The sequence below is a fragment of the Scyliorhinus canicula genome, chromosome 16 (genome assembly GCF_902713615.1).
Source record: "Scyliorhinus canicula chromosome 16, sScyCan1.1, whole genome shotgun sequence".
NCBI lineage: Eukaryota > Metazoa > Chordata > Chondrichthyes > Carcharhiniformes > Scyliorhinidae > Scyliorhinus > Scyliorhinus canicula.
Genome location: NC_052161.1, coordinates 64,710,289 through 64,728,204, shown reverse-complemented (window position 1 = coordinate 64,728,204; position 17,916 = coordinate 64,710,289). Strand labels below are relative to the sequence as shown.

The 17,916-nt window shown below is 46.7% G+C and overlaps 1 protein-coding gene across 4 annotated transcripts in view; it reads right to left on the bottom strand.

Annotated features, from left to right (window-relative positions):
* The window catches only part of prkg1b (protein kinase cGMP-dependent 1b), a 977,647-nt gene that overhangs the window by 39,510 nt on the left and 920,221 nt on the right, over positions 1 to 17,916 (bottom strand). For all 4 annotated transcript variants that reach the window (XM_038822053.1, XM_038822054.1, XM_038822051.1 and 1 more), the window contains exon 11: positions 12,458 to 12,597. In XM_038822053.1, coding sequence (XP_038677981.1) covers positions 12,458 to 12,597 — 140 coding nt within the window. The remainder of the gene's footprint in view (positions 1 to 12,457; positions 12,598 to 17,916) is intronic.

Here is a 17,916-nt window from a genome sequence, read left to right as displayed (position 1 = left end):
AAGGGCCGAGGCAAATAAATCCATGGCTCCCAGCGGTGGAGCAATTATATTTGGGAATGCATAAGAGACCAAAACTAACAGAACTAATTAGAAGTAATAAATTTAAGTCTTCAAAGGGAGTGAAAGAATGTAATTTTTTTTAATACCCCAATGGATTTACCACGGAATTACTGGCAACAGTGAGCTGCAGATCATTGTTCAATTTCTAAAGACTCCAGGACAACCCTGGAAGATTGGCAATTAAGCCTACATGTGGAAATCCTGTGATTTATTCGGGCTAGTTCGGTAATCCTGCCCTCCCAGCATGTAAGCTGATGTTGGTTGGGCAACAGACCAGAGACTGGGCTCATTATTAATGGAGAGGTTTCTTTTGCACTTGGGAATTCAGTTACCCGCTTGTTGATGAGTTGCTGAAATTAAAAAGGTCGCCTCTTTCCTGTCAGCAAGCTTTTCTTGACCAAAATATTGAAGGTAATTCATGTCTGGTTGGTAAGGTGTCCAGTTTGTACAGTTCCACGGAGTATCTGTTGGTTACACTCACCAACCTCCAGCAGCAGGTTCATGTGGTCATGGTTCAAATGTGGCTTCCTCTGATGGTCGTGACGTCTCCAAGAAGTTTATTTTTAGGGAATTCCAAGCCCCGCACCATCATGCAAAAATGGTGTGCGGGAGGAAATCCAATTTTCCTGTTCTCTTCACAACGGCGTCATCAATTAGAAATTAAAGTCGCCATAGCCCCATGAGCAGTTCTCACCCTTTGAGGAGGGACAGCTGACTGATGATGATTTAACTTGAGGGCCACACACCTCAGGCAAGGGCCAAATTTGAGAATATAACCTCAGCTGGTATAGGAATTGAACCTATGCTTTTGGCATTGCTCTGAACCAGGAATCAGTCACCAGCCAACTGAGCTAACCATCTTCTCCATGAATCAGACAGATTGATAGAAGATTGATTAGTATTTAATGAGTGACAAATTGAGTTAATGAGAGCGATATACAAAGTTTATTTCCAGCAAACTATATAAAAAGAGTTAGGCTCACTTAAATATTTGCATCTGCAATTATATTGTTGAATAAATTAAATGTGTCAGATATATATATATCGCACCGCAATTTTCTTTCAAACAATGTACACAATACCTTCAATTTTACCCTACTGAATGTTTCAATAAAATCCCTGTAGCTCAGCCAGCAGCACCATTTCCGTGAGCCTACGTTGCTTGACTTATCATTGTAGCAATAATCCTGTTTGATTTTTGGTGCTGAGGAATCTCACACAGCAACAACTAGTTCATGCTCTAGCAACAGTCTGCAACTGCATGCCAGTTCCCATCAATCATAGAGTAAAGCAGAACTGGAGCAGTTATTCTGGATGAGCTCACTGGAAATTTATCTTTGAACTGCTGCAGTGTGAACTTTTAGAATTTGTTGATGAAATTTGCGTGGCATGAAACTGCTTCATAAAAGAACGATAGCCAACAAACACGGTGAGTGATCTGTCATCTGATTGTGCTGGGGTCAGACAACACCAGTGTCACATCCCGGGACGAACAGGAACTCCCAGCCCGGGACAGTGTTCAAAAGGCTCGATAACGAGTCTCAGCTGGAGGGGCCTCAGCTCGTTACCATGGGAACTCATACTCCACGAGCCCCACAGGGAGATCAATAAGTGATTCCTCATGATCATGGAACAGTAGTTAGCACTGTTGCTTCACAGCGCCAGGGACCCGGGTTCGATTTCTGGCTTGGATCCCAGTTAGTGTGGAGTCTGCACGTTATCCACACGTCTGCGTGGGTTTCCTCTGGTACTCTGGCTTCCACCAACAAGTCCCAAAAGACATGCTTGTTAGGTGAATTGGACATTCTGAATTCCTCCTCAGTGCACCCTAACAGGTGCCGTACTGTGGCGATTAGGGGATTTTTACAGTATCTTCATTGTAGTGTTAAAGTAAACCTACTTGTGACACTAATAAAGATTATTATTATCCTCGTGAGGGTTATCACAAATACCAAATGACTTGTGATTGTTGCATATTGCTCAGTAATTTCACACAAATAGAAAAGCTTAACAATTTTCTCTTTCTTGATTAATGCCAGGAAACAGAGATAGTTCAAGTCATTTATATTTGTATTCTGCGTATTAGGAATAAGGTACAAGTTTATGTAAGCTTCATTTGTATTTCTGTATTCATGTGCTAAGAAAGGGTTAAAAGTTCAGTTTGGCACTGTTAAAAACAGTGCCTGCAAGACTGTAGGTTTAGTTTCACTTTAAACTTTATCTGCATTGTAATGAAGGTTTTAACAATTACAGGGTTTAAAACAAAACTAAACCGTTGATTAGCAACCAGAAGCCCACACTGAAGAGACGCTTGGAACCAGGTAACCCAGAGGCAAGTGAATTCAATAGGTACTGCTAGAATAGGCAGAATAATGCACAGGGACAGAAAACCAGTCCCAAGCTAATGAACAGAATGTTGCAAAAACTAGGGAATGGGACAGAGGAAACTCTCAGGGAGACCGTGAAGTCAACGGAAGTTAAAATAAGGAGCAGAGAGAGGCTCCAAGTTAAAGAAATGGGCTGCAAGGTACCAACCTAGAGATATAAGCTTACAAGGAACTAGACATCCGAGGTGATCCTAAGGTTGGTCACAACTTAATACAGCTTGTGAAGCAGTTATCTTTTGTTGGCGTGATTGAGAGATTGTGCGGAAGCTTGAATATATGTGGCAATCCAAGGCAGAGGAATACTGAAAGAAAAGGTTAAAATCCTGGATGTGGATATTTGGTGAAGGCCACTGAGAGAAATCATTATTTGCGAGACGATTCTAAAGAGCGGAGTTTGGAAACTCTCACGTGACAGCCAAACGTCTAATGAGACCAGTTGGTTCACAATGTGACAAGCACCTGGGGGGGAATTGATGAGAAATCCACAGAAACTGTTTGGGGTAGCATCTGTCACTTGGTTTTAGAGTGTACTGTGTCTGACCACGGTGTGCCTGTTGGTTTATATGGACTGTATGCTTACTGAGAACATTCAAGCTATATTTTGTAACTTGCGTTATCCTTACTAATCATATCCATAAAATTACAGCTGGGGGTGAAGGAGTAGTTCATTGTAGTTCATCTTTTCTTGTTTAATAAATGTTTTGTTCTTTTGTTAGAAGTTCACCAGCAGTCCTGTGATTCTGTTCATCCACGTCTCTCAACAAAAAATAAAAGTTAGTATCTACCAGGCCGAGATCTGACTCGTCCAGCAGTAATATCGGCTGGGATCATAACAGTTAGACTGAACTTTTGCGGGTGTAATAGAAAAATAACAAGTAAACAATTACTATTCAAAATATACCTTTGGTAGCGTAACTGAATTTCGACCGATGGGAGGATGTATAATGTGACCAAATGCCAAAGTAACTTTGTGACACGTTGCAGTTACACACAAAACTGTACAATTTATGAGAAATGAACTATATTTGCTTTTTGTAGCTGGAAACGGCTGAATCCTGTCTCAAGCACAACCAGAGTGCCTCTCAAGAATCCCCCCATTGCTATGATAAAGGCATTGGGGCCCATGCTCCAAGATGGAGTCATGGTGTGGACTTACATGAAGAATAGACAACAATTCCAGTACCTTCCAGTATCTCTTTCTGAAAAGCTCAACTATTCCTTGCTCACATGTGCTCAGATGTTTCTGGTTACTTGGCAACTATTTGTTCCACATTATAGACCTTTAGGAGGAATAGATATGCCATGGGGATTAGGACTGATGTATTGGTCCATGGTAATTGTCAGCACAGTTATTTTTAACTATTGCTGCTCTTTTTCACATTCTGTACTATTGGCTTACAACAAAATGTGTTGATCCCTTCTGTGATCCCTTTTCAACTCATATTGCTTTTTCTAGACATCCCACCAAGTCCTCTGTGCCAGTGATATTAAAGAATCCCTATAGTGCATAAGGAGGCCATTCAGCCCATCGAGTCTGCATTGACCCCCTGAAAGAGCACCCTACCTAGGTTCCCCTCTACCCTATCCCCATAACCCCATAAGTCAACCTAACCTTTGGACACCAAGGGGTAATTAAGCACAGCCAATTCACCTAACCTACTCGTCTTTGGACTTGTGGGAGGATATCGGAGCACCCTGAGAAAACCCACACAGACACGGGGAGAACATGCAGACTCCCCACAGACAGTCAGCCAAGGCCGGAATTGAACCACGGACCCTGCGGCTGTGAGACAGCAGTGCTAACCACTGTGCCGCCCACATTGGTTCATCTAATGGCACTGCAGCATGATTGTTTCTCTCATTTGCATAGTTGGAAGTCTTCTTCCCTATCAATAATCTGCTTGCTTCCCTCACACTGGAGCAGCTTTAGTCTATTCATGATACTAACTTTTCGACCTTATTATTGGCCCATTTTGCAACAGGTATTACAACCTTCAAAGGTTGACGAATGAGCTTAGTGGCCTTCAGTTGAGGGAGGAGATCATTGTCACTAACTTTACAATCCTGATAACAAATCTGTATTTACATGTTTGCCCTCCCAAAGCTTCATTAGCAAATTGAAAATCACTGTTGGGAATAGGTATTTCTCACATTTTTCTCTCATGGTGGAAATTTCACTCCGACATCAGGTCAGTTTTAAACAATTCTTCAACACATTGAGCTAAACATCGAACAAAAAATAATTCATTCATAAACCTTTCAGGATTGTGAATGAAAGGAAGGAATGAATTTGGTAAAAATAAGTGATTGTGATTTTGTTGGTTCCATTCACATTATGTAAACCTTGTGATGACGATGTCTCACAATAACTGGGTTAATTCATTTTGCAACTTATCCATCAATGAAAGTGGACTTCTGATGACGGCCGCGGAGTGAGTGGTTGCATATTTGGTGGCTCCTGCTTGACGTGGAATTGTTGGGTCCTTTTCACCCAATATAGGGGGTATTTGCTGGTGCAAAATGCATGAACAGTGAGAGAAAGAAATTCTCCTCTGGTAATGCCTGTTTATGCCTTATCAAACAAGGCGTGTAATGACTAATGGGTAGCAATCTGGCCGGGAGGACTTTTGAAGTGTGACAGAGGGAAAGATGGTGCAGGGATCTGGGGCGTTGTTGACTGCCCAATGGTTACTGAGCAATTGTTGAATTTTCTGAATTCCAAGTTCTAACAGAAGAGGCAAGAGGTCTCGGAGGACCCAGCTAAGGTGGCAAGCTGACCAGGGCAGCTATTGAGAGAGTGGACCAAAGGCTGGAGGCACAGAGTTCGGAGCTCAAGAAGATGGGAGAGGCGGTGGTGGATCAGGTGGACCAGTTGGCCTCATTGGAGGCAGAGGTAGTGCTTGTGGTTGAGGGCCAGAAGCAGCTGAGGGAGAAGGTAGAGGATCTGGAGAATCGCTGCAGGAGGCAGAATCTCCAGCTTGTAGGGCTGCCTGAAGTGACTGAGGGAACACAGGCCACAGAGTGTGTGGCGAATATGTTCGAGAAGGTGGTGGGGGAGGGGGTCTTTGACCATCCTCCTGAGGTGGATCAAGAGCATAGGGCAGTGAAGAGGATGGGGGGAGGGGAGTGTGAGGGGGGGGGGGTGGTTAGCAGCTGAGGGCAATGGTAGTGAGGTCGCATCGTTTTTTGGACAAAGAGAAGATGTTGCGGTTGGCGAAGGAGACAAGAGAGTATACCCGAGAAGGAAATGTGGTATGTATCTACCAGGACTTGGGTGCAGAATTGGCCAAGCAGCGGGCTTGGTTCAATCGGGTCAAAGTGGCCCTCTACAAGGAAGGAGGGAAGTTTGGGATGTTGTATCCTGCTCATTTTTGGGTCACGCATCAGAATTGAGAATTCTATTTTGATCGCCGGAGAAGGTGAGTAAAGTTATGAGAGGTCATTGACTGGGGGACTGGTGAGGACATGGACCTTTGTAGATGTCTGTATGGGGAATGTGGGTGGGTATGCCTCGAGGATTGTTGTATTTACTGTGTTTGCGTAAGTGTGTTCAACTGTTCTTGGGGAATTGCGGGTGAGGGGTGATGGGGAGAAGGGGGGTAGGTGGTTGCCTCGAGTGGGGGCCACCATGCTGGCAGGTAGGCTAGTTAACGGGAGTGTGGGGTTGATCCATGGAGGGAGTGGGGGAGGAGTGAGTTGGTTTTCTTTTTATTTTCTTATGGGGTGGGGAGTACTGGGAAGCTGATGTAGGTGGAGTCATTCATGGGATGTGGGTGTCGCAGGCTGTGCCAGCATTTATTGCCCATCCTTTGAGGGGCAGTTAAGAGTCAACCATGCTCTGTGGATCTGGAGTTGCATATGGGCCAGACCAGGTAAGGACGACAGATTTCCTAAAGGAAATTAGTCAACCAGATGGGTTTTTACGATAACCGACAATGGTTTCACGGTCTTCATTAGACTTTTAATTCCAGATTTTTAAAATTGAATTCAAATTTCACCATCTGCAGTGGCGGAATTTGAACCTGGGTGCCCAGAGCATTACTCTTAGTCTCTGGATTCCTACACCCGGGAGAAAAGGAATTCTCGTTCTTCTCACAGGTGCACAAAGTATACATGCAGCATCAAATTCTTTGCAGTGGGGAAATCGGTGCTTCCAGGAATCATAGGAGCGGAGTACTCTGCGATAGTCATCTCCGACCACTCTCCACACAATGTGGATGTGAGGGTGGAGAGGGGCCGTGCTCAGTGCCCCACATGGAGGCTGGAATGGACGACAAGGCCGTCTGCCAGAAAACATCACAGGCCATACGTGACTACGTAAGTAACAACCGGAACGGGGAGGTTTCACTAATGTGATCAGAGGGGAAATTCTAGCCTACACGTAGCGATGGGGAAGAGAGGGAGGCTAGGCAACAACTGATCAACTCCATCTTGGAGGTCGACAGAAAGTATATCGAGGCCCCGACCGTAGAGCTGCTGGCGGAGCGGAAAAAGCGACAGGATTTTAACCTGCTATCCACCAGGAAACCAGCGTACCAACTCCACCAGATACGGGCGACCTTTTACAAGCACGGAGACAAGGCTAGCCGCCTATTGGCTCACCAGCTGAGAAAGCAGCCAACCATGAGGGAAATAGCGCAGGTAAAAGACAGCAGAGGCAGACTGGTAGCAGATCAAAAAGAGGTCAACCGAGCATTTGAGATCTTTCACTGGTGGCTGCACACCACCGAGCCTCCCGACAGGGATGCGGGGATGAAATAGTTCTTCGATGGACTGGAAATACCAGTTGTGGGGGGAGCTGGAAGCACTAATAGATCTGGGAGAAATCATGGAGAACATCAGCTCCATGCAGGCGGGGAAGGCACCGGGACCCGACGGGTTCCCGGCGGACGTCCATAAAAAATTTGCACCGGCCCTGGATCCACATCTAAGGGACATGTTCGCAGTCTTGCTATCAGGGGCCACTTTGCCTCTTACACTGGTGCAGGCCACAATTTCATTGATACCCAAAATAGACAAAGACTCGGTGAAATGTGGATCATAAAGACCCATTTTACTGCTGAATGTGGACGCGAAAATACTCGCAAAGGTTCTGGCTAAATGGCTGGCGAACTGTATACCAGAGGTGGTCGTTGAGGACCAAACTGGCTTTGTCAAGGGTAGGCAACTCATTGTGTACATCAGGCAGCTGTTGAATGTATTAATGACCCCCCCCCCCCCCCCTCCCCCCGGGGAGAGAACACCAGAGGTGATCATCCCCCTGAACGCAGAAAAGGCCTTCGACAGAGTCGAATGGAAGTATCCGCGAGGTACTGGAATGGTCTGGGCTAGGAGCAGGATTCATCATTTGGGTGAGACTCCTGCACAATGCTCCCAAGACGATCGTTCAAACTAACACCACCAATTCTGAATACTTCCAGCTGCACAGAGCACAAGGCAGGGATGCCCATTGTCACCGCTCCTGTTTGCACTGGCAATCAAACCCCTGGCGATAGCCTTGCAGAACATGAAAAGCTGGATGGGCATCCAAAAAGGAGACAGAGAGCACAGTGTTTCACTCTATGTGGATGACCTACTCCTCAAAGTCCGCCTCAAAACCACAGGAAGGACTGAAAGCAATCCTGATAGAGTTCAGAACCTTCTCAGGTTGCACATTCAACTTGGGCAAAAGTCAGGCATTCCCAGTTGATGTGACCATCAATTCACAAGACACGCGATAAGAAGTGAACAGTGGTTTTAATAGTCTTACAACTGAGCCTGCCTGCGACGAGATGAATGGCAGCAGGCTCACAACTATAGATCTTTATACTTCCGTTTAGTGGGAGGAGCCATGGGCGGAGCCAAGGGTGGAGCCCAGTACAAATTCCCCATCTCCCCCTATGGGCAGAGCAGGGGCAACTGCTCGTATACCAAGCTTACAAAGACCCAACACATATAATATAACACAGTGTGAATTACTAGGATTATGATTCACCACACCAGTGAATGCAAATCGGTGAGGGACAGAGCTGGAGGGGCTCCTGCATAAAATAGCCCAAAATAGATTCTGATACCTGGGGATCCAAATAGCCACAAGTGGAACCTGACCAGCCTGGTGGAGGAAGTAAAAAAATCCAAGAGTGCCCAAATCAACACTGCAATGGAGGAAAATCAAGGGAGGCCTGGCATTACCAAACTTACAATACTACCATTGGGTAACAACAGCGGAAAGAGTGAGGGGAGGGGGAAACGAACCCGACTCGGACTGGGTGCGGATGAAGGAGGCATGCTGCAAGGGAACGACTCTCCGGGCCCTAGCTACGGCAGCACTCCCATCCCCCTCGATAGGATACAAATATAGCCCCGTGATAGCAGCCACACTTGTAACGTGGGGTCAACTAAGACAGCACTTCAGGCAAACCAAGATGTCACCCAAGACCCCATTTACGATAACCATAGATTCCCGCCAGCCATGCTAAACACGACCTTTAAAAAATGGAGACAGGACGAGGCAACGCTGACAGTTAGAAACTTTTACATAGGACACAGACGAATAATCATAATAATCGCTTGTTGTCACAAGTAAACTTCAGTGAAATTATTGTGAAAAGCCCCTAGTCACCAAATTCCAGTGCCTGTTTGGGGAGGTCGGTACGGGAATTGAACCCATGCTGCTGCCTTGTTCTGCATTACAAGCCAGCTGTTTAGCCCACTGTGCTGACTAGTAACACTGAACAAATTAACAGAGGAACTGCCGACAGGACAGGAAATGAGAACCTGTAAATAAAGCACTTCCTCTGCAAAGAGACAGTAGGGTACCCCTGGGCCCCAGAGACCACATTATTAAAGGACCTGATGAGCCCAGAGAGTAAGAAGGTGGTCTCTGTGGGAAAATGTATGGACAGCTACTGGACAGGGCCCGAACACCACTGGACGAGACCAGACGGAAATGGGAGGACGAATTGGGGACAGAGGTGGGCTGGAAACAATGAACAGGGCCATCTTCACCTCCGCCTGCACAAGGCTGAGCCTCATGCAGTTCAAATTGGTTTACAGAGCACACCTGACCAGAACCCGAATGAACGGTTCTTCCCGGACGTGGAGGACAAATATGAACAGTGCCAGAGGATCCCGGCCAACCACACCCAGATGTTCTGGGCTTGTCACAAACTTGCTGGGTTCTGGACAACCTTCTCCGAGGCGATGTCCAAGGTTGTGGGGGTGAGGGTGAAGCCATGTCCAAATGTGGCAATCTTCGGGGTATCAGACCAACCAGAGCTACACATGGGGAAGAGGGCCGACGCCCTAGTTGACGCTTCCCTGATTGCACGGTGGAGAATCCTGCTCGGCTGGCGATCAGCAGCACCACCCACAGCTGCAAATTGGCTAGCTGACCTCTCGGAATTTCTCCACTTGGAGAAGATCAAACATGGCATCCGAGGGTCAGAGGAAGGCTTCCTTACTGCATGGGGGCAATTTAGCGGCCTATTGCAAAACCTGTTCGAGGCCCGCAACAGCCAGTAGATAGGGAAACGAGAAAGCTGAAATAAAAAGGGAAAAGAAAGAAGGAGAAGGAGAAACATTAGGGACACACAACCTAGGGGGGAGGTGGGAAGGGGAGGGGGGAAGGAGGCAGAGAGACTGAGAGGGACGAAGTGAGACAACACCAGAGGAGGGGGAAAGGGGGGTAACGCCCCACCATCCACAAAAAGAACAAAGCGGAAACTGATGGAGGGCGGAAAGAAAATGGGGGGAACAAGGAGAAAGAGGAGCACACCCCCAGATCGACCAGGGAGGACGTCAGGGAGGAGGGCGGGGAAGGGGGGTTAGGGAAAGGGAGGGCTATGGGGGAGGGCATGCCAAACTAGATGGCAACAATATGTAAATAAAGGCAGTATGGTGGCGCAGTGGGTTAGCCCTGTTGCCTCACAAGGCTGAGGTCCCAGGTTCGATCCCGGCTCTGGGTCGCTGTCCGTGTGGAGTTTGCACATTCTCCCCGTGTTTGCGTGGGTTTCGCCCCCAAAACCCAAAGATGTGCAGGCTAGGTGGATTGAACACACTAAATTGCCCATTAATTGAAAAAAAATGAATTGGGTACTCTAAATTTCTAAAAAAAAACAATATGTAAATAAAGAAGATGAAGATAACGCCTTTTTTACATTTTACAATAAATGAAAATTCAAGGCAAATGTACATAACTTTGAAAATACCACTAAAAGGATTTTTAAAAAAAACATGGAGTTGAGACTTTAACGGTCTGATTGCATCTTCATTCTTTCCAAACTCTTTGACTTGCCATTCTCCATATCTTGCAGAATCTTGCCCTTGGCTGGGAGGCCATTTGCTCAACAGTAGCTTAATTATTAAAAAGTTTCCATACCACCCTCTATAAAAGGCAAGCGGTGCATCTGATATCAGATCACTTCTCTGAAATTCCAACATTATACTCACACATTATAGACACAATCCCTGTTGGAGACACTTTTTTCCGAATGGTGACCAGTGCCTTAAATACTTTAGTTATTCATTACCTGGTCCAATTTATCATGTATTCATTCTTGGGGATATGAATGATAATAGTAAGGCTGCATTTATTGCTCACATTCTCAGTTACCATGAGAAGCTGATGGTGGACCTCCTTAAACTGCCACAATCCTTGCACTGATATTGTTGTTATGTTGGTGAATTACCGCAATTAGATTCTAACACTCTGATGTCAAGCAAAACCACATTGAGAGGGCTAAACTGGAGGTGTTGGAACTCACAAATATAACAGGCTACTCACAAAAGATGCCATTTTCTTCAGGTCAGGTGAGTCGCGACCTGACACTCATAAACTGACATCAGGATTGTCATTTAAATGTTTGAACAAATTTCCCATGACATTAGTATTTTCATCAAGGAGCGTCATGCTCCTGAATGGTGTGTGATCCACAGCGGGTAGTTAGGTTATGAATCCTGTGTGGAGTCAGAAATCTTTTTGACAGCTAAGTTTAAAAGATCTTAGGAACTTCAAATGTTACAATTAGATGCTGTTCAATAAGATGAATGTTTTTAATGCACTGATTGATCATTGTCCTTAACAGGTAAGTGACCAGTATTGAGTAAATGTTCACATGCAATACAATACTTTTGCCAATGGATAATATCTCCATATACATTAAAAACATTGAGAACCTGATTGAAATGGGATATCTGGACATTGTGCTTTGATTTGTACATTGATTTTAAGTCCAAACATTGTAGACCCATTGAAAATAAGTCTGAACAGATGGCAGGCTTCTTTGATTGAAGATCTATCTTGCAAGCCTCTGAAGAAAAGGAAATATGTTGATAGCTGGTCATGTAACTATCGGTGCTGATCCTCAATTAAATGCCGAGACCTACAATGGTTAAGTTATTCGCTCCTACTTTTTTAACAATGAGTAAAATAGCCAGATCCCCTGGCTGATTGCAGCAAAGTGTGGGATAAATATTTAATGGAACCAAATGAATAACTGAAGCTAAAGATAAATGCATATCAGATCACTACAGAAACATTCAATTTGCTCGAGGTAGTCTTTGCTGATCCTCCACACAAGCATCCTTCCAACCTGCTCTATCTAATCATATCAATAGATCCTCCTATTCCACTCTCCCTTATGTACTTATCTTGTTTCCACTTAAATCCATCCCAGCCATTTGCCTTGACTGTCCCACCTGGTAATGAGTTCCACAATATAACTATATGTTGAGTAATGAATTAGGGTAGAATAAAAAATAGGTTGGAATAAAAATGAGGTTAGATTGTAACAGAGAAAATAGGTTGGATTGCAGAAAAATAGGATAAATGTTTTGAAGGACAAAACACAGGACAGACTGCAATCAGAGAATATAGGTTAGACTATATAAGAAGCATATGTTATATTGGAGGTAGAGACAGAAGGCGGCCCAATACATAACAAACAGGTGCCATATCAGTCTCTTCACCTCCATCTCAAGGACTCAGTTTTTTCTTTTCTGTCTCATGAGGTAATCCAATGGAAGCTTACCTCACAATGAAGTCTGAGTGAGCTTCCTGCATTATTTGCTTTTCCGATCGTATGTGCTCCTGCTGTCGGGTATCGACTATGTGGCGTTTTTTCAGGATTTTCATGGCAAACGTTTTGGATTCCTCACTTTTTAATTGGACCTTTTTAAGAATAAACAGAAGTTTTATTTGCATTTTTCAAGAACGCCTCGGCTTCCTTTCCTGCAAGTTCCAGTATTCTGAAATTTAATTTGTTCTTCTATATGCGAACAGCATGCCTGCATTCTTTACTTTACACAAAAAAAAATTCCATTCAGAAATCTTCTCAAATAACAGAGTTAATAATAATAATCTTTATTGTCACAAGTCGGCTTACATTAACACTGCAATGAAGTTACCGCCTGTTCGGGTACACTGAGGGCGAATTCAGAATGTCCAAATTACCTAACAGACATCTTTCGGGACTAGTGGGAGGAAACTGGAGCACCCGAAGGAACCCCATGCACAGAAAGGGAGACATGCAGATTCTGCACAGACAGTGACACAAGCCGGCAATCGAACCTGGGTCCCTGGTGCTGTGAAGAATCAGTGCAAACCACTGTGCTACCATACCACCCAAAAGCTGAAGAGCGTCAGATATTTGCATACATCAGAGACAAAATGAAGAACTCTCCCAAAGAATTTCAAAGTATAGACTCCAGCTGGCGGGAAGTGAGGTGCAATTCCCACAACACTATCCAAATCGCAATCCATCCAAACTTGGAATTTTGCTTTGGAGGGGATGAGTTTTGTACTGGCACTGAGGGGGATGGCCTAAACACATTGGCAAGCCCGGCTTCACAGAGATTAAGTATGCCCTGATCTTAGAGTAACAGTAAAGGCACAGCCCTGCCCACCATCCTCATTGGTATCAATGCCCTCCTCGCCAAAGGGTCTCTGGCATTAGGAGCCTCCCAACTGATCTCTCTTCAGACACTGCGCCGCATTCTATACAGCATCAGGCCCAACACCACCACCCCCAGTCACCAACACCCAGCTATGGGGTCACCAAATTTCCTCCCTTCAGGTCCTGCCCCTTTTCAGACTGAACACATGGCAGTGTCAACTTGGCAGTGGCTCCAGTGCCTTCAGAGTCTGGCCTCTGGAGGATGCTTGGTGCGCAAATCATAGAATCCCTACAGTATAAATCCCACCACTGTGTAAAATCTGGAGCAAGACATCTGAGCCATGAGTTGTGGCGACCATGACTGAAGACCTCAACATCATGTCCCATTCACTGAGAGACGTGTCCCAGATACAAGTGGACATTACTGATGTACTCCAGAGCATGGCCCAGTCACAGAGGACCATTGCAGAGGGCGATTATACCATGGTGCAGACAATGGGGAGCCTCCAGGACTGGGAGTCAGAAGCTTCTGGAGCTCATTCCAGATGCCCCTCCATCCCATGGAGTCTTCCAGGAGGCTTGTAGATTTATAGTTTGGGAAAATGGATCATTGTCACATTAAAATATTCACCAGTAAAGCATTTTGCACCTAAAACATGTAACGCCTCTGTCATTTTAATCTTCACACAGGGTAGGTCTCTCACCCCATCTGGAGTCGCTTCCTGCTCCAGGCCCCCTAAGGAATGGCACTGGTGAGAGCATAGGAATCCCACAGTGACAGGCGTCCTGGACTGCAGGCCCCATCACTTACTAGAACTGCCCCCCAACTCTCAACCCCTACCTGCCACCCCAGATCAGTGGTCCAAAATAAATAGGCTCCCGATGCAGACTCTGTCTGTCGTAAGGATGACTGTGCACAGAAAAACAGGAGTCAAACTTAACCAGAACTTCAGTAGCACCACCAGCTTTCCTCATGGTGAGTGGTTATCGAGCTCATCCCTTTAATAGTGATCCGCTGACAATGCCAAAAGACCCTGGTGTTATGTACCATAGATCCTTGGAGGGTGAGAAGGGGGACAGGTAGATATGGGAAAGGGGAACAGGGAGATCAGGGAAGGGGTGGTGTGATTGTCGGGGGGGGTGGGGGGGCACGTGTAGAATTGACGGACACACAACCTCGTATCATGCAAATCCGGAGACGATGAGGGCTGCCTTGGTCCTCCCGGCCAGTCGGACCCTTACTGTCTGTCGTCCAACATCCAGGTCCTCCTCAGGCTCGTCCTCCAGCCCCTCCTGGTCCTCTGCCTCAAACAAGGCTGAATGTTCCTCCTCCTCCAGCAAGTTGCCCTGCTACTGTGCCAGGTTGTGGAGGGCACAGCAGACCACCGCAAAGTGGGAGACTCTCTGAAGGTTGTACTGTAACGGACTGCCAGAGTGGTCCAGATAGCAGAACCGCATTTTCAGCAGCCTGATACACCGTTCGATGACAGAATGGGTGGTAGCATGGTCTTTATTGTAGCAGGAACCCACCTCAGTCTCAGGCGTCCGCACTGACATCATCAACCATGGCCTCAGCAGGTGTCCCTTGTCCGCCACAAGCCACGCCATCATCCTGGGGTGGTCCTAGAAGATACAGGTGATCTCCGAGTGCCCAAGGATGTAGCTGTCATGCACCCACTCAGGCTAGCGGGCACGCACCTGCATGAACCTCAGGCGGTGGTCACACAGGACCTGTACATTCAGGGAGTGGAACCCCTTACTGTTAATATAGGGAACTCCCTGATGCCCCACTGCTCTCAGGGCGATATGCCTGCCATTGATTGCCCCTGGACTTCTGGCATCCTGGCGATTGGTGGGCTGGTCCAGGTCGAAGGTGATGAAGTAAGATGCCGGGGCATACAGAGCACCCATCACTTTCCGGATGCAACTGTGGGCCGATGACTGCAAGTTGCCGCACAGGTCCCCGCTCAAGCCCTGGACTGACCTGTTGGCATAAAAACTAAGGGCTGCCATGACTTTCATGGCCACAAGAAGCATGTGTCTTCCTCCTCCTCCATGGGTTGCCATATTCGTGAGGACATGGCATAGGTGCCACACTCCCTCCCTGCTGAGATACAGTCTTCTGCAACACATGGTGTCCATCAGCTCATGGTAGGACCATTCAGGCCTGTATACCTTTGTTCATCATTGGAGTTCCCTTCTAGGCCCCTCCTTGGCCTGATGGGAAGCCAGGTCTTGAGTGTCTGAGGTGGCCTCCACAGATATGGTGCAAGTCCCAGCCTATGTTGGCCTTTATGCCTTCTGCGACGTCTGCCCACTTGGCTGTGACTATCAGTACTCTGGCAACCTTGTCATCTTTGTATCTGGAAGAATTCGAAGGAGGCGAGAGACTGACAATCAATTAGGTCTTCCAATTCGGGATCCTCAAAATCCCCAATTCTCCCCAGAATCCTTTGTCCTCATGATCCTTGCAGCTGACCAACCATCACTGCGCCCGGTGCCCTTGGCCACCAGTCATGTTGCCTGGCTCGTGACCCTCAGCTCTTGCTTTTGGGGGCGTCTTACCCTGACCCATACTTGAAGAGTGATGCAGGAGAGGTGAGAGGTGAGACAATGATGATGACCAAATGGTTGTACTAGCCTGCCTCATAGACTGTGGGAGGACACAAAATCTAACAGAGTCAAAGAGGGGAGATACAACTACGCACAGCCGATACACAGCCTTGGACAACCTGAGATCTTACTGCTGTCTTGCCATCACACTGAATGCACCTGAACTGCCAAAGCTAGTACTGTGCCTTTAAGCTCTGCGGGGAGTCAGTGTTGCAACCCACCCCAACCTTTAACATGACTACCCCAAGTGCCAACCAGTGAGCCACTTGTGCTGGCAAGCTTGGGAGCGTCCTGAGAGAATGTCAAACCATTTGGCACACGGCGTGGTTCCCATTTTTGTGCTCTTCCACTATTCTCCCATGCCCCAGTAGTGATTCTCGCCAGTTTCTCTCTGTGCCAGCGGGTGGGTGAATGCCGGGAGAATCCGACCACAAACTGTCCCAGTATATTTAAATATGCTACTCTAGTTTACCCCCAAGGATAGCGTGAACCAGATTACATCATCTCCATCAGGCTGGAGCATCATGCTCTGTTTGGCGTCTGGCATGGGAACCCAGTTTAGGGGCTCACCCCCTTTTCTTCCGGACTAGTGGGATGTCGTCCAGGTGCCATGCGGCCGGAGAAACACCCCCAAAGTCTACAGCCATCCAGCATTTCTAGATTGCTTGCTGTTTGGGCTCCAACTGCGCAATTATGGGACAGCTTTTGTGGTTGTAAGGACAGTTAAATTTGAGTATTCCCCATCATTACACCAGCAACGTCTTGTTTTGGTACAGGTGCATTTAACTGCAGAAATTCAATACATTGTCATTAGTGAACCTGGCCCCTCTGCAGGTTACATTACTGCAGGTTCTTGCAGATACAAATCTTAGAAATCACTTGGCATGAACTTTAACATTGCAACAAAAGTCTCCCTTGCAAAACTTGTGAATGAGGCGCAACTGGCTTTTTAACCTATACTAAGACATAGGGCAGAATGTTATTCTCCCCTGTGGACAGGTTTTCATGTTTGGCTGGGAGGGGATGCTGGTAAAATGCATTATTGCCTTTACTGGCATCAACCTATCTGCCCTGTCACCTGCCGTAATGTTCCAAGTAGCGGGAGAGGCCGCAGGTGCTCCAACTGCCCTTGTGCCAATTGAGGCCCTTAAGTGGCCAAATAATCACTGCCCCACTTAGTGGTGCATTAACTGGTCCAGGGAGAGGCTTCTGCCTCCCTCTCGCCAGCAGTTCTATAGGCCCAAAGGTTCTAGGTTGAGTGGTGGCCACTGCTGGGATTGCAGTCAGTCTCCAGAGAAGTGGTGGTTGCGGAGGATGTCCTTTCGGGGTTTTGGCTAGCAGACCACAGCAAGATCATGTAGTGGAGGGGGAGGGGGGGGACCCTGTGAGCACAGGGGACCCCAAAAGGAGATTCCCCCCGCTTCAAGCCCAATGGTTTTCTCATTTTGCCCATTAATATTTGCCAGGATACCCACTCCTCCTGTATGGGCCTCCTCCTGCTGCAGAGAGAGAATTGCCCTTGGAACGGGGTGAGGTATGTAAGTGGCTCTTAGTTGGCCACTTTAGAGACTCATTAAACCCAATGGGCTGGACATTCAACAACCACCCCACCACCCCTGTAAAATGGGAGACATGTCAGAGTGGGTGGGGAGGTGCTGGGGATCACCAACAGCTGGTGCCAGAATGAGGCTAACTTCGAGAAAGGCGAAATCCATGCTGGAGAGATCTTAAGGTCTTTGTCGGCAGCTTTCTTCAAGCAGAGCAGCAAACGCCGTCACTTCCCTGCAGACTGCTTATCTGAGCCATTAATTATTGGGCAGTCTCGAATGCTGTGCATTCACGGTGAACTACAACAAGCAGGGGGAAAATTCAAGCCAACTTTCCACAAAATAGTGTAAACTCTCTGCATCTATTCTCCAATTAATCATCTTCACAATAATATGACGAAGGTTTTATGCGATGAGGAATTATTCAAGATCTTA